This window comes from Leopardus geoffroyi, chromosome C1, assembly GCF_018350155.1.
Source record: "Leopardus geoffroyi isolate Oge1 chromosome C1, O.geoffroyi_Oge1_pat1.0, whole genome shotgun sequence".
Lineage (NCBI taxonomy): Eukaryota > Metazoa > Chordata > Mammalia > Carnivora > Felidae > Leopardus > Leopardus geoffroyi.
The window spans coordinates 18380748-18403930 of NC_059328.1; the positions used below are offsets into that span (position 1 = coordinate 18380748).

The following is a 23183-nucleotide window of genomic DNA, read 5'->3' on the forward strand; positions in this document are numbered from 1 at the left end:
TCAGAGCCCGGAGCCTGCTTTGGATTCTATGTCTCCCTCTCTCTCTGCCCCTCCCCCACTCATGCTCTGTCTCTCTCTCTCTCTCTCTCTGTCAAAAATAAACATTAAAAAAAAATTTTTTTTTTAAAAAGCACGGGGGACAGGACGGAAAGAGCTGCACCGAGGCTGTGAAGGGTGACTGATTACACACCTTCAGGTTGGTAGGTGGTTACGGATAGCATAAGTCTCAAAGGAATTTTGGAAATAAGGTTTTCAGGACCTTGAGGGGGTAGGTGTTGTTAGGAAAATGTCATTTATTACTGTTTAGTGAAACCTCAGTCATGAGACCCTTCAGATGTATATCAGGGGCCATATGCCTGGAGTATAATTGCCAATATATACTTGGGGGCTAACGATAAAGGAAGTTTGCAAAGGAATTTTTATGTGTTTAGGGACACTCACGGGATCCTGGGGGCGTCAGGATAATGTTAAGCCAAGATTCCCTTTTGCCCCTAGCAAGGTGTCATCGTCGAGGCAGCTGAGCTCCTAGAGGGAGGTCAATCTGCCCGTTTCAAGGACTCCTCGATGGGCTGTAGGCAGTAAGGGAACTTAATTTTTCATTTGCCTTTGTTTCTCCCATCACCGCGGCAAGCACCTAAACCCCCTTCCATCTTGATGAGGGTGCTATGAGGCCTCCAGGAAACGGAGTCTACAGGTTTCTGGAGAATAGGCTATGGATAAGATTGTCCTTTTCTTGCCGTTTACTAAGTTATCCGTAAACTGAAGGAGACTTCTGTCCTGCCTGACTGTGATCTCTGACGCGGGATCGTGGGGCCAGCTGAGGGCAAAGTACAGGCTAAGAGCACCTCCCTGCCAACACCAGGTGGGATACATGTGATATTGCTCAGACACTCCTGGCTGCCCACGGACAGGGGAAAGGAAAGAAAGTAAATGGTTGACTGACTCTTTTAAAAACATGCCAACACAGGGGCACTGGGTGGCTCAGTCCGACTTCGGCTCAGGTCATGACCTCACGGTTCATGAGTTCGGGCCCCGAGTCGGGCTCTGTGCTGACAGCTCGGAGCTTGGAGCCTGCTTCAGATTCTGTGTCTTCCTCCTTGACCCTCGCCCACTCATGTCTGTCTCTCTCTGTCTCTTTCAAAAATAAACATTAAAAAAAGTTTTTAAATAAAAAAATAAAAATAAAAATAAAAGTAAAAGTAAAAATTAAAATTAAAATTAAAATTAAAATTAAAATTAAAAAGATATGCCAACACAGGGGCACCTGGGTGGCTCAGTCGGTTAAGTGTCCGGCTTCGGCTCAGGTCATGATCTCACAGTTCGTGAGTTCGAGCCCCACCTCGGGCTCTGTGCTGATAGCTCCGAGCCTGGAGCCTGCTTCGGATTCTGTGTCTCCCTCTCTCTTTCTGCACCTCCCCCGCTCATTCTCTCCTTCTATCTCTCTCTCTCTCTCTCTCAAAAAATATATAAACATTAAACAATTTTTTTTTTTTAATATGCCAACACAGTGCCTGAATATAACATCTGTGGGGGTGGGGGAACTTTCTACAGGATGGAAAGCAAAGCAGGCAGTTACACTGTTGTTATTACATGTGCCTGTTGCTGTTATCTTTCTGGCTATATTATAAGCTCCCTGAGGACTATCTTAAAACTTCCCTTGTTATACCCACGAACTACATGGTGAACACATAGTCAGGGCTCAGTAAAAACCAACCAAACCACAGTTGTCTTTATGATAGTTTACTTCCTTCTGAGAGGATAGAACGCCATCTAGTGAATCTTGTATTAGACTCAGAAAGTGAGATTCAGAAAATCCCAGACTGTTGTTCCATGTCTTACATAGCTGATATTTGTATATGCAAAAGCAACTAGAAATCTCTTATAGTTTGAGCTTGATATTTTTTCATTTATTAGTTTCTTAAAATTTACATCCAAATTAGTTAACATATAGTGCAATAATGATTTCAGGAATAGAATTTAGTGATTCATCACTCACATGTAACACCCAGTGCTCATCCCAACAAGTGTTGGAATGCCCCTTGGCCATTTAGCCCATCCCCCCCACCCACAACCCCTCCAGCAGCCCTCAGTTTGTTCTCTGTATTTAAGAGTCTGTTATGGTTTGTCCCCCTCCCTGTTTTCATATTATTATTAACAGCTTGATATATTAATGACAAATTCAAGTAAGCTTTTATTTTCTTTTATTGCCAAGAGATTTCTGGCTTTCGTAGAGTTAACCTCATAGTGAATCTGATTATTTATGGAATGGAAATGCCATAAATAAAAGTGTCATGCAACTATGAATGACAATAAAATAAACATGGAGACGGCCATGAGAAATTCAGCAATCATAAAGTGTCCATTTAGTGTTAAAAATGTGCAGCATAGGGGCACCCGACTGGCTCAGTCAGTGGAGCATTCAACTCTTGTTCTCAGGTTCATGAGTTTGAGTCCCACATTGGGTGTAGAGTTGTTTGTTTTTTTTTTGTTTTTTTTTGTTTTAAATTTTTTTTTTTTTTCAACGTTTATTTATTTTTGGGACAGAGAGAGACAGAGCATGAACGGGGGAGGGGCAGAGAGAGAGGGAGACACAGAATCAGAAACAGGCTCCAGGCTCTGAGCCATCAGCCCAGAGCCCGACGCGGGGCTCGAACTCACGGACCGTGAGATCGTGACCTGGCTGAAGTCGGACGCTTAACCGACTGCGCCACCCAGGCGCCCCTTTTTTTTTTTTTTTAATGTGCATTATAGTGAGTGCAGGAACACTATAGTGCCAAGAAGCTATTATTCCTGCCTGTACTATAATGCCAGACTTAATTTGACTACTAAAGACTTTAACAATAAAGTTGTAATTACAGCTGTTGTTAAAATTTTATACTTTCTTGATACAAGTTTATTCTGTATCCAAAAATTTGCTCTATGATGGCAATCTTCAGCTTTAGCAGAATATTGTTTTTAATACTCAACTATTGTGCATATGGCCAAAGTGTGTATTTGATGCACATATACTTAGAACCTACTATTTGTCAAACTCTGTTTTGGGCACTGATGATAAAGAGAGGAGACATAGTTCCTACCTTCAAAGAGTTTTGTGTGGTGGTAGGGGGTCGATGGGGTAGGAGTAGAGATGAACACATACATGATTAGAATATAATGGAAAATATGCTAATAGGTAGAATATGAGGAATCTGTTTGGGAAGGTCTACCATTGGGGTTTTGGGGGCTCAGCAACACCCTAAAAGATACTCAGATGGAAAAAAACAAAACAAAACAAAACAACTCAGATGGCAAGTACTAAGTCCCACTACCAGAAATGCTTCCTGGAAGAGATTACATCTAAATTAGAAGGGCGCCTGGGTGACTCAGCCAGTTAAGCATCTGACTTTGGCTCAGGTCATGATCTCATGGTTTGTGGGTTCAAGCTCCCTGCCAGGCTCTGTGCTGACAGCTCAGAGCCTGGAGCCTGCTTCAGATTCTGGGTCTCCCTCTCTCTCTCTGCCCCTCCCCTGCTCATGCTGTCTCTCTCTCTCTCTCTCTCTCAAAAATAAACATTAAAATTAATTAATTAATTAAACCCTAGAGGAAGAATTAGAGCTGGCTAGTTAAAAAGGATTAAAGGTAGAGGGACAAGGTGGGGAGGGCAAGGCAAAGCCTGGAAGGGAGGGAACAGTGGTTCTGGATCAAGGGAACAGAATACGGGCAAAGGTTTCTGAGGAGAGAGAAAGAATGCAATCCTTTCTAAATCTAGAAGTATACAAACTCTTGTACTTACATATTCTTTTTTATTTTTATTTTATTTATTTAAGTAATCTTTACAGCCAACGTGGGGCTCAAACTCATAACCCTGAGATCAAGAGTCGCATGCTCTTCTGACTGAGCCACCCAGGTGCCCCTACATTTGCAACTTACAAATACTTATCCCAGTAGCCAGCCTCCAAGATGGTCCCCAATGATCCGCAGCTGCTAGTATCCACACTCTTGTGCTGTCCCCTCCAAAACGGATTACGAGTAACCTGTGTCACCAATAGGATAGTGTGGAAACTATGGTGTGTGTCTTCTGAAGTTAGGCATTAAAAGACACCATAGCTTCTGTCTTGCTCTCTTTTGGATCATTTGCTCTGGGGGATGCTACCAGGTCATGAAGACACCCAAACAGCCTATGGAGAAGTCATTGTGGCAAGGAACTGGGGCCTCGTGCCAATAGCCATGTGAGTGAACCTTCTTGGAAACACATTTTCCAGGCCCAGTTGACTGTAACCTAGGCCAATATCTTGACTACATTCTCTTAAAAGGCCTTGAGCCAGAACCATCCAAAGAAGCCACTCCGGATTCCTGGTGCACAGAAATAGTGCATGATAGATAACAAATATTTAATGTTTCAAGTTACTAAATTTGGGGAGTTATTCGGCAATAGATAACTAATACACTCACTGATGTACTCAAAGACACCTTCCAGAGCAAAATGCATCAGCTTTTATCCATCAGGCATTTTCATTTCAGTTATGGGATTATTTTAGTCTGTGGCTTGTTTGCTAAATTTGCACTTGGTTTTTGAGATATTTTGTGAAGACTGTTCATCTGTTTTATCTAGGAAACACAAATGCAGAGCTAAAAGAAAGAAGCAAATGACAGAGACAGATGTAGAGACGAGAACAAAAGCTGAAAGGGGTGAGAAAATCACACAAGATGCACCTCCTGGAGGGATGGTTATCTTCAGGACCAGTGGCTTTTAAAGGACAGAGGGAATAGGGACCAGGTGAAACACTTCTATCAGGAACAGCAATCAATGAACAATGAGGAAAAGTGGTTGATGAAATGAAGAAGTCTTGGACTCTGGGCCTAGAGGATCAACACTCAGGTTGGCTGCCCATTAGCTTTTAGAGGCTCAGAACATATTTGAGGACTTAAAGACCAGACCTAGCAAAGAACCACCAGAGGCTCACTGGGGATGGCTTCTTGGCTTTAAGACCCATTTTGATCTGCACAGCATCAAAGTGAGCAGGAGATAGCGTCTGCAAATACCTTCACTGCCAAGTACTTCTACACTGCACCTGCTGGGAGAAGGCTTATTTGCCTCAGCAGAGTTTTCAATGTGGACTCCCCTTATAGAATCAAAGGTTACTATTTCAAAGAACAGACTCACTCATTGGTAGAAATGCCTGTCGTTACTGGTCCTGACTCTTACTCACGCATTTATTCACCAAATATTTACTGAGCTCTAAGAATGTGGCAGATACTCTTCTAGACACTAAGGCTTTGATGGTGAACAAGAAACTCATAGTTTCTTCTTCTTTTTTTTTAATGGGGGCAAAACGGTAAGCATGTAAACAAAATAGATAACAATGTCAGATACTATTAATTGCTATGAAGAAAAAATAAAGCCAGGTATGATAGAGTGAGTGGGGAGAGGGTTCAGCTATTTTCAGAAGGCTGGTCAGAAAAGGCTCGTTTGAGGAAGTGATATGAGTCGCCTCCTAGTAACTTTAGATTTACCAACATACAGACAAGAAACTGACTTTTGAAACCTAACCTGTTCGTAATTAGACCACATCTGTAGTTCAGTGTGGCTGCAGCTTAGAAGTGAAGGATGTGGCCAGGAAGAGGATTGGTCCATGTGATGAGTCTGAAGAAGGGAGCAATAAACAAATCATAAAGGGGTTTGTAGGCCACAATAACTAGCTTGGGCTTTATCTAGAGGACAATAGGGAGCCACAGAAAGGTTTTCAAATTGAAGGGTGAAAGGATTAAGACTATTACCTTAGAAAATCACTCTCAATATAGAGTGGAGACATCAACTCTGAAGGGAGGGGAAATCTTAATAGGTTGTGGCTGCAACGGCCCAGACAGTAATCCAAATTAAAGAGGCAATGGGGCAAGAAGGAAAGCAACAGAAATGAAAAGGCAGGAGTCTGAAGAGTATGAATGATGACAGATAGAAAGGTAGGCTCATTCATTGAAAAATGGGAAAAAAAGGGTTGAGGCAAGTGAAAGAAGATGAAGACATTTTGGGACACGTTGAGTGTGAGGTACCTATAGGACGTCCCAAGTGAATGTCAACAAGAAGTTGCACATATGGGTCTGGGGCAGAAATTTGTCTCAAATATATAGGCTTGGAAGATGAAATGGTCATGGAACCAAGAGAAGACAGATAGGTCATCTTTGCTGAGTAAAAAGTAAAAAGGGTCAATGGCAGGACTGTAAGAAAGCAACATTTATGGGATTGGCAGCACAAGAGCAGAGATAGTAAAGATAAAACACAGTGACTGATCAGAACCACAGATCACAGTGAGATTTCATAGTTCCAACTGGTCAACTGGCTTGTTCTGTGGAAGCCAGTTAGCTCCCCATCTTTGATGCTTTGACAATGCTGTCATTCATTCAATAAATTTTATGCAGGGGTGCCTGGGTGGCTCAGTGGGTTAAACGTCTGACTTTGGCTCAGGTCATGATTTAATGACTCATGGGTTCCAGCCCCCACATCCGGCTCTGTGCTGAGAGCTCAGAGCCTGCATCCGATTCTGTGTCTCTGTCTCTCTCTGCCCTATTCTGCTCGTGGTCTGTCTCCTTCTCTCAAAAATAAATAAACATTAACAAAAAGTTTAAAAAATAAATCTTATTGAGCCATTAAGACGTGCCAGACGTTGTCCTAGGTGCTAGAGACGCATCAGTGAGCAAGAAAGACAAATGCCCTGACTTTAAGGAGTTTACGTTCTAGTGTGGGGAACACACAATAAACATTAAAGATAGGTAAATAAATATTACAGGGTGGTAAAAGCTATGGGAAAAAGCAAAGTAGATCAGAGGCATCAGGGTTCTGGAGAGTGTGTAAGCAATTTCCAGGAGGATAGTCAAGGTAGACCTCCTTGACTAGGTGATACTTGAGTAAAACCCTGAAATTTACCAAGGAGATATCTGATGGTAGAGCGTTCTAGGCAGAAGTTACAACCAGTGCAAAGGTTGTGAGGCAATAGCAAGCTTAGAAAGTTCAAGCAGTGAGCAGTGTTAGGGCCCCAGGAAGAGGATCACAGAAACAGGGGAGCCATCAGGTAGGATTTTAACCTTTGTTTTGAGAAAAATGAGGGACTTTGGGGAGGTTTGGGGCTTAAGAGCGACATGACTAAGGGTTTCTAATAGGATCACTCTGCTGCATTTAGAAAAGATGCTCAGTGACAAGGGTAGAAGGGAGACCAGTTAGGAAGCCGGTGCGGAGGTTCAGGCAAAAGATGATGGCACCTCGAGCTAGGATCATAGCTGAGTGGGTTTCCCGGCAGTCTAGAAGTGGGGTGAAAGAGAAAGAGAAGTCGGGAGTAACACCAAGGCTCGTGGCCTCAACACAGGAAAGATGTTGCCATCGACCGAGGCGGGGGGACCTTGGGAGGGGCAGGTCGGTCTTCTGGGGTGCGTGAGGAGGGAGGGGGAAGAGAAGGGTGGGCATCAGGGGTTCGGTTCCGGGACACGTTAAGTTGGGGATGTCTCTCCAAGTGGAAATGCCAAGCAGGAAGCTGCCTGTACCAGCTGGAAGACCGGGAGAGAAGCCTGAGCTCGACTTTGTTAGCACAGAACTCGTATTCAGAGCCGCGGGAACGACATCCACACGGTGCGGGGCATGATGCGGGCCATGGCAGGGCGGGCAAGGAGAGCGTGAGCGCGCAGGGACAGCTAACTTTATAAAATATGGCCAGAGGGACACGCGCCTTCCCGCGCTGGGCGGCGAGCCGGCGGAGCCCTGCCCGACCCGCAGCCCCGGGCCCGGGCGCTCTCGTCCGCTTCCTGCCCGTCGGCGTGGTTACCGGGCGGCCGGAGCCGAAACTCCTCCGACGGGCGTTTGCATTTTCGGCCAGCTCCCAAAACGAGGCAGCTGTGCGCCGACCGGGGGAGGAAGCCCAGGAGACCGGGGCCACGGGGCGGACTTCATTGACACTACACAGCTCCACCACGTTAGAGCCGATCTTAGTCACCCGTGGACTCGTAAAACCAACACAATCACAACTTTCAGGATGACAGGAGAGGCCGGCAGGCTTCTCTTCCGCGCGCGGGCCGCGCCGCCCGCGTCACTCTGAGGTAACAGCCTTTCTCTTCAATCGCTCCATGGAGCCCCCAGGGCGGGAGGCCTCCTCCACTACGAGTCGAAAGATGGGTCAAGTGGCGCTGCGCGAACAAGGCTGATCCAGTGCCACAAAAGGATTCGCAGGGCGGGGCTACCCAACTCTCTCTCTCTCTCTCTTTCTCTGTCTCCCTCTCTCTCTTTTTCTCTCGTTCTTATTGGCTGCGGTCGCGAGACTCTCCTCCCGGCCTGGCTACTCGGGAGTCTCGGAATCCGGCAGCGGCTCGCCCCTTGGGCGCGCATGCGCACGCGTGGCGGGTGCTCCCCGCACTGAGCAGGCGCGGCCTCGTGTCGGCCGAAGGGGCGGGTGGAACGGCGCGCGCTGCGTCCCGGCGCTCGGCTTTCCCTGCCGGTCCCGCCCTCCGTCGCGGCGGCGCGGTGTATCTTGGGATAGGGAGCGATCTCCGAGCGAGGCAGCAAGATGGACGCGGGATTCTTCCGCGTAAGTAGAAGCGCGGGGATCTGGGGTGAGGTGAGGGCCTCATCGGTGAGGCCCGACAGGAGGCCTAAGCTCGGGACGGTGTGGCCACCGAGGGGAGGTTTCGAAGAGCCTGACGGCCCTCCGTGCCGGCGGACGCTGCCCCCTGCCCTGCGGCGGAGACCGGTGCGCCCCTGCGCAGTCTCCTCCTCCGGGATCGTCCCCCCTACGCGGCAGCGACGGTCGCCGGAAAATGGCGGCGGGAATGGGCCAAAGCTGTACCTCGGCGCTCGCCTGCCTAGTGGGGCCTGCAGGCCGAGCCGCGCGCGCCGCCGGGTCCTGGGGCCTAGTTGGGCCGCGAGGAGGAAGTCCCTGGGGGGAGGCCGGAGGGAAGCCCTGAGGTGACTGGCGGCGGGAGGATTCTGGAGAGTACGGGCTAGGGGTACCGCCCCAGGAGAGCGTGTTAGAGAGAGGAGAGGACAGGAAACGGCGTTCAGCGGCTTCTCTCTCGAGAGCGGCGCCAACCACCCCCTCCCCCGTCGTCCCTCCTGGTCCTAAGTCTTCGCGAAGGCGCGGGGTCAGAGTTCGCGGGAACTCCCGCCCAATTTGATATCCCTTTAGGGAGGGGAACTCAGATAATACGTCGTTGGAACGTTTGAATCTGAGACTCTAAGGGCAGCGGGTGCAACAAAAAGTGTGCACGTGTATGGAGGCAGGGGCACGGGGTAGAGCCCCTCTCCCTCCCGCACACCGCTCCCCACCCCCCACCCCCGTTTGTTTCTTTCTTTTGAAGTCCGCTGGAGAAAAGGGGCCCCTTACCTACCTAGATTGTCCCAGGGCCACGCTCCCAGCACCTGCGGGCGGGGGAGCTACCTCGTCGAAGTTGGTGCTCAGGGCCCAGACTTTATCCGGCTGGTACTGCGGGGCCTGTTTGCCCCGTATTCCGCTTCTGTAGGAAGCGAGTACCTAGGAGAGACCTAGATGGATGGGAAGTGACACTGATCGGACTAGAGTTTGCAGATGCTTTTCAGTGCAGAACCGACCCTGTAGAGACCGGTGGTTTTGGTCAAAATCCATACTTTGTGTAACATACGTCGCGCCTCGCTACTCCCTGGGGCGTATAATAATGCAGTTTGCACGTCTTTAAAGGGAAAGTTGAAAGAGGGGAAGACCAGGACTTGAGAGAGCATAACTCTGGACGCTCTGAAGCCGACGTTGAGATTCTTGAATTGGCTTTAAATGTGCCAATGAGTTTTTCATCAAAAGTTGCAGTATTACTCCCAGCCAGTTACTTGATTTCTTAGGTTGTGCGAAGGATAACTGTAGTTCTTTCCATAATGATAGTTTGAATTGAGAGTACTTATCACATTTTCATGCTGTTAATGAACTCTATTTTCTAATTTTCATAAAAGTATTTTGTAGTAAGTACTCAATATTTCCTGTGATCCAATGTAATGTTTTGACACAAAAGCCTATTTTGATTTTTTTTTCTTGCTGTTATGACCTTTAGTGGAAAGGAGTTCCAACAGAAAAAGAACAAGGTGGTTCATAAATCAAAAAAAAATTTTTTTAACGTTTGTCCATTTTTTGAGAGAGAGAGAGAGAGAGAGACTGAGTGGGGGAGGGGCAGAGAGAGAGGGAGACACAATCCAAAGGAGCCTCCAGGCTCCGAACTGACAGCACAGCCCCCTCCCCCCCCCCAACGTGAGGCTTGAGCTCATGGACCGTCACTACCTGAGCCAAAGTCGGACACTTAACCACCCAGGCACCCCCGTGGTTGATAAATTTTAAAACAAAGTTTGCTTTTGGTGTTACTAAAAACCTGGACGAAAGGAGGGGGAGTTATATACTACCTATAATTTCTTCAAGGAGTTGACTGGATTTAAACTGAGTTGCAAGAATTTAGGGCAATTACTTTTTAGTACACTGCCAACAAGATAGTAAACTGAATTTTTCATTTAAGATCAAAATGGTGGCTTTCATTTGTTGAACTTCTGGCACATGCCAGTTACTTTACATATATTATTTTGAGTTATACGGCCCTGCAAAGTAGATTTTAGCAAGTAAGAAAGCATTGTAAAAGAGGTTAAGTAATGGGCTTTGAGTCATGTGGCTTAAGTAGTGGCAGAATTGGGATTCTAATCCAGGTTCTTTACCTTCCTAAACAAAATTTTCCCGATCACTTTCCAAGGGACAGTGGCCAACTCCGTGAACCAATCAGTAGATTTCACATCACATAGCCAGTTATTTTTTTATTTGGTCCACTTGGAATGAGAAAATGCAGATTAACTAGTGATCACTTGATAATCTCATGTAGTATTTGTAAGCTCTCATTTTTCCAAATTTATTGCTGAAATTAAGTTAATTATTAGGGTAGACCTGTAACAGATTCCATGTTCTCAAAGTTATGAAAACCAACATACAGTCCCAGGGTGTTTTCTTTTTCCTTTTCCGCTTGTTCATAGGCATGACCATAATTTGCAAGCATGCTACTGGTTTTCAGAAGAGGATGAAATTTAATGGTGTTGTTTGGAAGTATATTAAGTATAGTAAATATTTCAGCATGTTCTTATTTACACAAAAAAGCCTTAAATGTCTTTTAACATAGAAAAAGGTGTATAAAGATACACATCAAACTTAACTTGGTTGTGGGGGAGGTGCTAGCTTTATGCAATATTGCCATATTGACCTGTTACAACAAGTTTATGTTTTGTAATTTTTAAATACAGTCAAATTTTTAAAATGTCAGCTTCATTGGGAAAAAAGTATGCATTCTACACCTATGAATATTAGCTGTGGTGTTTTCTATTTACTTGATTACCCTATTTCTACTGTAAAGGTCATGGCCATGATTAACTGACAAAAATCAGGAATTTAACTTTGAACTCTTAATTAAAATGTGTTTCTCTTCCCACAGGGAACAAGTGCAGAACAGGATAATCGGTTCAGCAACAAACAGAAGAAGTTACTGAAGCAGCTGAAATTTGCAGAATGCCTAGAAAAAAAGGTATTCTTCTAGATAAAACTGTTTTTGCACCTTTATAGCACAGTTGGTTCATTTTGGGACTGTTAAACATTTTCCACCTTTTAGCAACAACAACACAGAATAGCACAGCCACATAAGAATGAGCCATATTGTAGCGTGTTACACCAAAAAAAATTTCATAGGTTAAAAGGAATTTTGTTGGGCAAAACTCTTCAGTGAGCTTTCTTTTAGGATTGTGAACCCTGTACTCAGTCATTTCTTGTATGCTTTATCAGGTGGATATGAGCAAAGTAAATTTGGAGGTTATAAAGCCTTGGATAACAAAACGAGTAACGGAAATCCTTGGGTTTGAAGATGATGTTGTGATTGAGTTTATATTCAACCAGCTGGAAGTGAAGGTAATAATACACAAATGGCTCTTATTTCTGAATATGTGACATAATTTTGTGAATCTATGGAAACTGAATTTTTCTATGGAGTGCAAATATAGGAGGGTTGTTTTACAATGTTTGTTGTGAAAAGAATTCACTTTGTAAACAACTATTAAGGCTGGAAGTTTAGTGAAGGTACATAGTTTTGAAAGCTACACAGGTGAAAAATCAAACTTATTGTTTGTAATTTTGCTGTTACATGTTAAGTTACTTTGACAGCAATTTTCTAATGATAATGTGATTTATGATTTAAAAGGCCTGAACCAAAATGGAAGTTATTCCTTGCGTCTGAAGTATAGCACCATCACCTTATTAGGTCACAGCAGAGTGAGTGTCCCAATGTCGCTCTGACCCAACTCCCTTGATGATGCAGTGTGTGTTTGGAGGTGAGTTGTGTAAAGTGGCCGAACATCAACAACAACAACAAAAACACAAACAGGAAAGAGCAATTGGGTAAATCTATACACTGCTCTTTAAAAATACTATTATGAGATGGACGTTTATGTGAAGCATGAGGGGCAATTCTGATTTGATTGGATATTGTTTTTAAAATAATCAAGTAACTGAAGTCTTTAGTTGTAGCTGCATGTCAGCTAGTCATCGATTAACATTTTAGGCACAGACTTTTTGTTTACATTATGCTTAAACTTCAGACTGAAATAAATTGGCAGCATTATTAGAACCAGTTAATATAATCATTCCTTTCTTCATACGTGAGATAATATGAGATGATGATAGAACTGATGTTTAAAAACGATTTTATCATAAGATAGTTTGTTATTTTGCCACAACAACCCAAAGGATAGTAAGATGTACCATATGACCTTTTGGCAAATATACCAATGTGAATTTACCTTTACATTAATCCTTTTCCCAAAGAGTTCGCCCTTGTGTTTTGACAGAACAGTTGGCATTTCAACTGATAAGGTATTTCTATTTTAAAAATAATTTGGTAATTACATTTTGTTGTGAATATTTTTAAAGATTAATTTTAAGAAAGCACTTCTTTTAAAATGTATACATTTTACTTAGAAAACCAGGAACATGGGAAAACGTTTTTAAAATGATGATTAAAGATAGATTTTATTGGAGAAATGCTTTACTGATTTGTATTTTAGTGCATTTTTAAAACCTAAGTATCTGGTAGTATTCCCCTTGTAGTGAGCATGAGATTAAAGTTTAGAACTTTTTTAAACAATCTTTTCTTTTTTTGTGGTTGTGTACTCATTATTGCTTGTTCGTCTTTTGCAATTTAGATAAATGATATAACATTAAACTCAAGGTGGTTGAGTTGCAGTAGGGAGTCGGAAGCAAGCCAAGGGAACATCTTTCTCTACAGGGGACTTGGCGATTCCAAACCCCCAAGGTTCCAAGAAGAAACTGAAGACACCTGGAATCTGTACTTGCTTTGTGCTATTGAGCTGTGCTTGTTATATGGACCTTGTTGCTTGACCAACAGATTTAGCATTTAAAAACCCAGTTATTTTTGAGAAAACTTGACCTCTTAGCCCTTTGTGGACAGTTGAGAATTCGAGGCATTGTTATAGTAGATTTTCCTTATGTAGAAGTCAGGCTTTCAGCTTAGTCTTCAAAAGTTACAGAGTGCATGCATAACTTGTTAGTTTTCATAACTGGACGGTAGATACTTTATAGAAAGCTATCTTATAGTGGTAGAGAAGTGAATAGTTTATGTACTTTTTCAGTTTCTCACTGGGGGAAAATTTCCAGGCAAGCAAACACTTTCCTTGTTAGTAAATGCAGGAATTTGTGGATGTTCATGATGGTTTTTAAAGTTAATAAACGTAAGGCCCACTAACAGCCACATAGTCTAAAAATACTTACGAAATCCACAAAGGATTAACAGGCTGCTCTGATGCTTTTGGTAGAGTGAGAGAGAATTTGGTAATCTGTGCTAGAGATTATATTGCTGAGAAGCTATTAGAGAAAACTATTTTTTAAGTAGTAAAGAATATATATATGTACTTAAGCCCCTATGGTAGACTTAAAAAATACTAATTTATATGAGTTTTAGGTTGGTTGGTTGGCCTGTTTTGAAGTAACCTGTTTCTCTTCCTGTCATGTCTTTTTGCAGAATCCAGACTCCAAAATGATGCAAATCAACCTGACTGGGTTTTTGAATGGAAAAAATGCTAGAGAATTTATGGGAGAACTGTGGCCCCTGCTCTTAAGTGCACAAGAAAACATCGCTGGAATCCCTTCTGCTTTTCTAGAACTGAAGAAAGAAGAAATAAAACAAAGACAAGTAATAGCCTTTCTGTTTTGGAATGTTGATTTGAGGGCATGGTATCCAGACTGCTAACACACTTTAAATCTTCTGTGACCTGGCTAGGATTAGCATGTTGTTTTGCTTTGCTGTAATATATTTGGACATTCAGTTTTGGTTCTCCACTCCTTCTCCCCAACCCTAATCCAAACACTGAAGTTTAAGATGTCATTTTCCCAGAGTCAGATATATGTGTGTGTGTGTATGTGTGTGTGTGTGCATTTTTTTTAACGTGAGTACTTCTAGCTTAAGAAAATTGAACTTTAGTAACAGTGTAAAAGCGTAAGCATGGCTTCTTCGTATGGGCAGTGTATGTTAAATCACCAAAGAATAAGTTGAACATGAAAATTATTTTTTTAAGTAAACTTGAAGATAACTATTCTCTTTCATTCAGCTGTTAGGGATTAATTTTCAGTGAGAATAGTCTTGTTGAAAAGCAGGAGGCTGATGAAATGATTTATACGGCATTGGTGTTTATCAGAGGTGCAAAGTCTTCCTCAATTTGTTTAGTGATCTCAGGTGTTCAGCTATGTTTCTTTGAAAACTTGATCTTTGCAGATTGAACAAGAAAAGTTGGCATCTATGAAAAAGCAAGATGAAGACAAGGATAAGAGGGATAAGGAAGAAAAAGAAAGCAGCAGAGAAAAAAGGGAGAGGTCTCGGAGCCCAAGAAGGTATAATACAGTGGATGCATATGTTTTACAAATACTTCAGATAGTATTCTGTGTGTAGAAAGTTACACAGTTAAAAAGGAAGCTACCAGCACTATTCAGAATTTCTTCCATCATGTAGTTTTCATGATGAACTAAGGCTGGTCTCTGGCCCAAAATATTAAAGTTTTGTTTGAGGCAGATCATTGGACTATAATAATTGTCTCTTAAATCTTGGTGAATTGTACAACTCTCAATTTCTAAATCAGAGTCTAGACTTGCTTTCCATATTGCTTTTCTTTAAATATAGCATTTAATTATTTTAATCTTCTCCAGTTCTTTTTCTTTCCTTTTAATTAGAAATCTGTACCCATTAGCCATTCATGTTATACTTCTCTAATGCCCCGTTCTGCTTTTCTTAGATGGTTGTATTGAACCCAAAACAGATCATTTGTTTTCTTCTTCCTTCCAATGAGACTGTGGTTAGGTTTCCATTTTTAAACCCATGACTCAGCTTCTACTGTATTTGTGGTGAAAGGTGAGAATTCTACTAGGGTTTTCATCTTTAGAGTTCTGCTAATTTTTTCACAAATCTTCTGGAATTAAAGGGCAGAGGTAATTTCTTTATCTGTTTTAATTTGTATATTTGGTATTAAAACCTCCTTACTAGGGAAGCAGTATTATTTCTAGTGTTAAGCACATCACAGTGGTAACTAGGCTATTGATGAACCAGGTCTGCTGTTTTACTTTTACGTTAGGGAAACTATTATTGCAAAGGAAAGGGGACTTCTCCTTTTCCTAAAAGGCTATGCAAATATGACATGTTTCTTTTTTCTTCCAAAGAGCACATTAATTGCACTAGTCATTTTTCTGGAATACCTAGATTACCTGACAAACTCTATGGTGGGATCTGTCTGCACCCCAACTCTTGTTTTGTTGGGTTTTTTTGGATTTGTTATTAGGGAATATCTCTTTACTTTTAAGCATTCTCTTCCTCTGAAAAGTTGGTCTTTGGTCTCTTCATCTCTGGGAATGATTAAGAATCTAAATCTAGAGTTCCAGGTCAATGCTTTCCTCTTATAACTGGTATACCAGACAGTGTTGTTACCTTTTGTTTGCTTACCTTTCTGGTTTTCTTTTGGCCCTTCCCATATTAAGTAAATATGACAGGATATCTTCTTTTCATAAGGAATCTCTCACCTATAAAGAACAGTGGTATAATTAAAAAGATTAATTTCTCACTTTGCCCTTGACCCTCTCCCCCAACCAACATTATTCACAAACCTGAAAAAAATTGCTTTTATCCTAGACGCAAATCCAGATCTCCTTCCCCTAGAAGACGCTCTTCCCCTGTCAGGAGAGAGAGAAAGCGCAGTCATTCTCGGTCTCCCCGCCACAGAACCAAGAGCCGGAGTCCTTCCCCTGCTCCAGAAAAGAAGGAAAAAACTCCAGAGCTCCCAGAACCATCAGTGAAAGTAAAAGAACCTTCAGTACAAGAGGCCACTTCTACTAGGCAAGTAGATAAAAATTGATTTATAAATAAGAATTTTAGGCTGTTGCTAACTGCCAGTATAATTCTGAGTTACAAACATAAAATTACTTGGTTATTTCCCTTTTGTATTTTTTAAATCATAAGATCAGCTTGTTGACAGATTCAGATTCTGTAGGAGAGTGTAAATAAAATGCCCCAAGGGCACCTGGGTGGCTCAGTTGGCTAGGCGTCTGACTTCAGCTCAGGTCATGATCTCACAGTTTGAGGGTTTGTGAGTTCGAGCCCCGTGTGGGGCTCTGTGCGGTCATCGCCGAGCCTGCTTTTGTTCCTGTCTCTGCCCCTCCCCAGTTCATGCTCTCAGCTCTCTGTCTTGAAGATAAAAACACCAAAAAAATTTTAAAAAGTGAAATGCCCCAAAGATGACCACTGCTATTGGTTGGTTGTATTGTTTCAGATATCTTATATCCTGTAACTTGCTTTTTTCGCCAGTATTGTGGACAACTTTGTACTCTTAAGAATGTATGTGGTTAGAATTGTTAGTTGCATTTTGGCTTTCACTGATGTGTATATATCTTTTGGAGCTGGGGAGAAGTCCTCATGGATTTTGGCACCATCTTAAAAAGAGAAATAGGGGCGCCTGGGTGGCGCAGTCGGTTGAGCGTCCGACTTCAGCCAGGTCATGATCTCGCGGTCTGTGAGTTCGAGCCCCGCGTCGGGCTCTGGGCTGATGGCTCAGAGCCTGGAGCCTGCTTCAGATTCTGTGTCTCCCTCTCTCTCTGCCCCTCCCCCGTTCATGCTCTGTCTCTCTCTGTCCCAAAAATAAACGTCGAAAAAAAAAAAAAAGAGAGAAATAACCATATTGCATCAACATTTTGTTTCTACAGTGACATCCTGAAAGTTCCCAAACCTGAACCTGTACCAGAGCCTAAAGAACCTTCTCCAGAGAAGAATTCCAAAAAAGAAAAGGAGAAGGAGAAGACCCGACCAAGATCTCGGTCACGTTCCAAATCAAGATCCCGGACACGGTCTCGCTCTCCTTCTCATACTCGACCTAGACGGCGTCATAGATCCCGATCAAGGTGAGTTAGAGCTGTAGGAGTGACATAGATCTTAGGTTTTATGTGCTCCTCTGCTGAGTGGAATTAGGTAGATAATTTCAGAGCAGTAGAGAGCATTTAATTAGTACAAATGTTATTCTTTGGACCTACAGAGAGAATTTGAGGTCACTTTTGTGTGCTGTAGAAATTTGTGCGCACACTCTTTGCCATAAAAATCTCTACATAAATGGAAAATCGAATCCTTTGAAGTCGGTTTTTAAAATGTAGGTGTTGAGAAAGCTGTCTCAGGGACTTCGTTCCTTGTTCTTGTTTATTCAGGCCCTAATTCTGTTTGTTATGGCAGATCATACTCCCCGAGAAGGCGGCCAAGCCCGAGAAGGCGGCCCTCTCCTCGAAGAAGAACTCCACCGAGACGAATGCCACCTCCACCCAGGCATAGGAGAAGTAGATCTCCAGTGAGACGGTGAGGGTTTTCTTTTTTCTTATGCTTTTTCCTTTATTTTCTTTTCCTCCTCCTCCTTTTTTTTTTTTTTTTATTTTTATTTGGAAGTGTCAGTATATGAAAATGCAGCACGTGTTAGCTTTAGGCTCATGTTTGTATTTGTGTTCCCCTGAAGAAAGCTCAGGAGTGTTACGAGGTGATGCCTAAAGAGCTTCTCATTTGAGGTTTAATTATGTCACAAAAACCACGCTAATGCAGTGTTGGGGGTGGGAAACAAGAAATTCACATTTTACTGATACTTGACGTTAACTTTTACCCTTTGAGACCCCGCCCAGATCTCCTAGCAATGAGGGAATCTGCGGCCCTCCCACTTTCCTTGGATTTAAATTATCACTGGCTTCTAAAAAGCAGATAACTACAGAGCCAGTAAGCTACTTTCACCAATATTAGAATAACCTATTTGCATTACATTTTTGTTTGAAGTGTTTTTTTCCCATTACAGAAATGAGTGCTTATAAAATTTCAAACAAATAAGTTGAAAATTACCCATAATCCTATTCCATGGATATAGCCATTTTTAGCAGTTTGGCATCTAGTTATTTTTGAAGAGATCAGTCAGAAAACTAACCCTGTCAGTACCAATGTTCTTTTTTAAAGAGTCATTTTAAAATTGGCATAAGGCAGAACATTTGGGTCTATCCCTTTTAACAAAAAGATTGTTGCTAAATCTGCCCAAAGTAGAGGTTTGGTGCACCGATAGAGTTTTCTGCCTTCTTGACCTCCTTGGAAAGAGCTATGATGATTGCGTTTCAGATTATAGTTAGCACAGAAGTTTTTTGTGTTTGAGTCTTTAAGTTATTTGCGGGAAAATGAATCCACTTGGAGAAAAAGGGGAAATAATAAGGTCCATAGTTGTTTGTTTCTGTAGTCGGGTTTTTCGGAGTCCCATATTGTTTTTGAAAGAAAATATTTGGGGGGAGGAGGTGGTTGTTGTGAACTCTTTATGACTACTGCTAAAAATGATAGACTTGATGTTACTGCTGATAAATGAGACTGATGATGTAAATGGTCAGTTGATTAGGCATCCCACTTTTCTAAAATTGGTTATATTCTTTTCTAGGAGAAAATTAATGCCGGTGCTCTCTAGTACAAGATTAGCGGAAACAGCTATTTCTTATATTGGAGTTTTGCAAACAGCGTGTTTTAATTGTGCTTACTGAGCCATTTAGCAGTCAAAATATTTTGCAGATTGTGTAAGATTCCCTTTCAGCCAGCTTTTATCTCACACTTAAGGTAGGGTTTCTTTTTTTCAGGTTCTCAGGAATTCTTCTGCCAAAGGTGAATTCTGCAGGTACACATAATTGCAACAGAACTTACCACAGTTTTTGCCGCAGAATTCGAGAGGCCCCTGCTTCTAAGTTTATGTAGCTAAATGAATTCCTAACTGCTGCACATCTTTTTTTAAAAACGCAGCCTAAAGGTTGTTTGACTTTGTGCTCTTAAACGGAAAATACTTCGCCACCCAAATTTTGTATGCAAACTCCAAACAATGATATCACTCCTAAGGAAGAAAGAGACTGGCTAGTTACTGTATTATAGCTTTCAACATGACATATTTTATAACTGGACAGACAACTCAAACAGAAGCATTCATCAGAATAAGTTATTCATATTTAGTCTCAGAACTAGCTGTTTCCTGTCCTAGGTCATAGTTTTGTTTCCCATTTTTTTTTTTAAACTTAATTATGTGCTTAGCTACATAAACTCAAAAGTTGGATAAAAATAGCTATTTTTGTGTAAACTGTACATACCTGTAAGGTCGTTTTTGACAAGTATGCGGTTAACGAACGTGAATCCTTTATTCCACAGAAGAAGGCGTTCATCAGCGTCCTTGTCTGGAAGTAGTTCGTCATCTTCTTCTTCTCGTTCCCGGTCACCGCCAAAGAAGCCTCCTAAGAGGACATCCAGCCCCCCTCGGAAAACTCGTAGGTTATCTCCTTCAGCAAGTCCTCCGAGGCGAAGGCATAGGCCATCACCTCCAGCAACTCCACCGCCAAAAACTCGTCATTCCCCAACACCCCAGCAGTCAAACCGTACAAGAAAAAGTCGTGTTTCTGTCTCTCCAGGGAGAACTTCAGGTAAAGGTAAAAATCAAACACACAAAAACAGTGTATGTTCGTTCTTTCTCTGTTTGGCTACAAAGTGCCTAGTCGGTTGTCGCTCCTGCCCCTTCCCCCTTCACGGTAAGAAGGAGCTGGGTAATATTTGTGGGTGATATTCTTTGTAAATTTGCTTTTCACCTTTTCTTTCCTCTTTGAGTTCTTGGCTTTTGTTGAAGCAGAGTTTACGTGTAAACTTGTTTTTAGCAGTTGCCCTCTGGCATTGAGTAAGTGGAGAAATACATTACCAGCCCCAATATTTGCATGTGATATTCTTTGTAAATTTGCTTTTCTCCCTTTCCTCTTTAAGTTCTTGGGGTTTGTTGAAACAGAGTTTATGTGTAAACTTGTTTTTAGCAGTTGCCTTTGGCATTGAGTAGGTGGAGAAATACATTCATTAGCAGCCGTGGGCTGAGTTGGGGGAGCTTATCAAAGTCCCTGTTGTCATGATAAGGGATCATTTTATTACTATGAGACCAGTTAATTTTTTTCCCCTGAAGATTTTTTTGTTTGATATCTTATTTGAGGACTCCATATTCTGTTTGAGTTCTTTCTTGGCCACATTGTGCTCGCTAGGGAAGAACATGGTGTCCCCTTAAAAGCCTATTTGTTTTTTAATTTAGGCTCCAGGCAGGGTTCTTCTGAGTGTTGTCCTTGCTTTATTCTGCAGATTGATTTCTGAGGAATTTATGATCTGTGATCTGGCCAGGCAAGTAGAATGCAGTATTAGTCTGAGTGAAGGTTGTGGTGTATTGGGGTTTGTTCCTTTGGGTTAAATACACATGGAGAAAGGCGGTAGGATCTATTTGAATTGGGCCTCTGGTGCTGAGGGCTGAGATGATAGCCTGAAGGGTGAGTAGTGGGGCAGGGGAGATCCTAAAAGCTGCTGTAGTAATTGATTTTTAAGAAGCAGCCTGTAGGTTAATACATACTGGGCTTGCTCTGATCACATCTAAATTTTCAGGTTAGAACAAAGAAAATGGGGATGGGCAAAATTTTGACTTTGAGGTATAGACAAGCTAGCAGAGTGACCGGGGGACTGGCAGGTAATGCTGTCACCATAACAAGTAATGTGTAGATTATTTTCTGAATCATAATTGGGTAATTAATTATTCTATGGTCATTTTTGTTGCTTTGGCTCTTTAGACCTAGACGGACACCTGGATAAGAACAGAAAAACATTTGAGTCTTCCAGGTTTAGACCTAATTTAAGTATGGGAGGGGGCCTTAGGATCACTTATTTTCATAACCTCGTGTCCCGTATTACCTTCAGTTCGTACCTTTTTGACCAGTATGACAAATAGGAAAATTTCAGTGGTTTCTAGCAACTGTGTCCAGTATGTTAAGTATTTGTACTTCTGCATATTTTTTTGTCCTTCCTTTGGAGCCAGAAAGCTCTCTAGTGAAAAAGTATTATAAAAGTTCCCACCTGTTCCTTTGCAAAAAACATAGCAAGGTATGATATAGCCAAAGAATAATGAAAGTATCTGAACGGGAGGATTGACTTTTTCACTCATGGGAGTTCACTTTTTGCAGAGGGCATAGGCACTAACCTTTTGTGTCCTGATACATTGTCAAGGGAGTGGGCCAGTACTTTAAAAAAAAAAAAAAAATTCATGGTAGATATGCACGTTGGAGAGAAATAAAATAAGTCCTGGTGAAGACGAAGAGCTAGTTATGTTCCTATGGATTCTGGGGCAGGTCTTCCATGTGCAAACAAAACACAACCAAAGAAAGGCACTGTGGGCAGTAGAGTCAGAGACTGCCTCGTGTCCTTAAGCTGAATTTGGCTCTGACTACTTGGAGGTAACTTTTTATGGTAAAATGATCCCAGTCCCCTGTGATGAAATTTCAGAGGTAGAACAGATTTTTGAGATTGTCATCAAGAAACAGGTTCTCAGGTTAAGTGATTTGGTCAAAGTCAACCAGCCAGGTCTAAAATTTGGGTTCTCATTTCCCAGTTGAAAAATGTATACTTTGCCCAGCTTTCCTACCTCAAAAAGCTTGTTTTGATGTCTGGAGTGGGGAGATGGAGGGCAAGGTGCAACTTTAACTTTAGATTCTGTACCTGGTAGGATGATTTCAGAAATTCCTTTCTTGCAACACTCCACTGCTTATAAGATCAGTGACACCATTGAAATATAATAGGTTTTACTGTAGTAGTTACCAATCGGGACTTTTAATATTGAGCAAATGGAGTGGGAGGGAGGCAGGCAAAGTATTTTGGGGAATTTAAAGGTGAAAAATTTGTGGAGTACATTGTACATTCTCATCCGAAAGGGTCTTCAGGAAGCATTTTGTAATCAGTGGCATGTTAAACTGGCATTATCTTAGTACATAAAGCAGTGTGTTGAAATCAGTGAGATATTTAATGAAATATGTTTACAGAGGATCTATATCTATTGTGATTTTAGGATGAGATCCATTTAGCCATATAAACTGTATTCTGCAGAGAAAATTATTTTACCAGTTCTAGTAACAGTAACTTTACAAGTGATCTTTTGGACAAGTCTGGGAGATTAATAATTAATAGGACTATTGAAGTAAACTTAAAGTTCTGGTTTTACAGTTGACTTAGAAGATTTCTGACTTTATGCTAGAATGATTTTGCCCCTTGAATACTAAAAATAAAACATTAACATAATAAACTATCAGATCTTCTTTAGATCAACAAACTCTGATGAAACATCAACTATGTTAATAATGCAATGATTCAGTCATAATAAGCCAGAGTAGGCATATATAATAGATACTTATTTTAATGGTATGAATATATTGATAATAGACTTTAAACCATTAGCTAAAGAGATTGGATCAAGATAAAACTCCAAATGTGTATTTCTGTGGGGGAAAAATGTGTATGTTCTAGTTCAGTGGTGTTTATTCAGTTGGCATTTGCCAACTATCTTGCAGATATAACCACATTTTTAGTGTATCATAGGGGAAAATGCATTCTGACATTTAGACAGCTTCTAAACACATTTTAGAACCCAGTTCTTTTAGGTAGTAACTTAGACATGGGGGGGGGGGGTATAAGTAACTGGATGCCTCTAATAATTTTTCAAGAATTGAAGATTAACTGACACTTTGAAGTGGAGAATACAGACCAGAAAAATAGCCTCAAGTCCTTAAAAGTTTTATTTATTTATTTTTTCAACG

General features: G+C 41.8%; 1 protein-coding gene across 12 annotated transcripts in view; it reads left to right on the forward strand.

Moving 5' to 3' along the window:
• Window positions 1-8354: 8354 nt before the first annotated feature.
• SRRM1 (serine and arginine repetitive matrix 1) overlaps window positions 8355-23183 on the forward strand; it is a 32238-nt gene continuing 17409 nt past the window's right edge. For 6 of the 12 annotated variants that reach the window (XM_045482216.1, XM_045482214.1, XM_045482221.1 and 3 more), the window contains exons 1-9: window positions 8386-8546; window positions 11440-11529; window positions 11784-11906; window positions 14032-14202; window positions 14782-14897; window positions 16183-16386; window positions 17250-17444; window positions 17767-17886; window positions 19735-20009. In XM_045482216.1, the coding sequence (XP_045338172.1) occupies window positions 8526-8546; window positions 11440-11529; window positions 11784-11906; window positions 14032-14202; window positions 14782-14897; window positions 16183-16386; window positions 17250-17444; window positions 17767-17886; window positions 19735-20009 (1315 nt within the window). In that variant the 5' untranslated portion in view covers window positions 8386-8525. Of the gene's footprint in view, window positions 8547-11439; window positions 11530-11783; window positions 11907-12195; window positions 12326-14031; window positions 14203-14781; window positions 14898-16182; window positions 16387-17249; window positions 17445-17766; window positions 17887-19734; window positions 20010-23183 lie in introns of those variants that run through there. The other 6 variants (XM_045482212.1, XM_045482218.1, XM_045482213.1 and 3 more) reach the window with 3 other exon arrangements.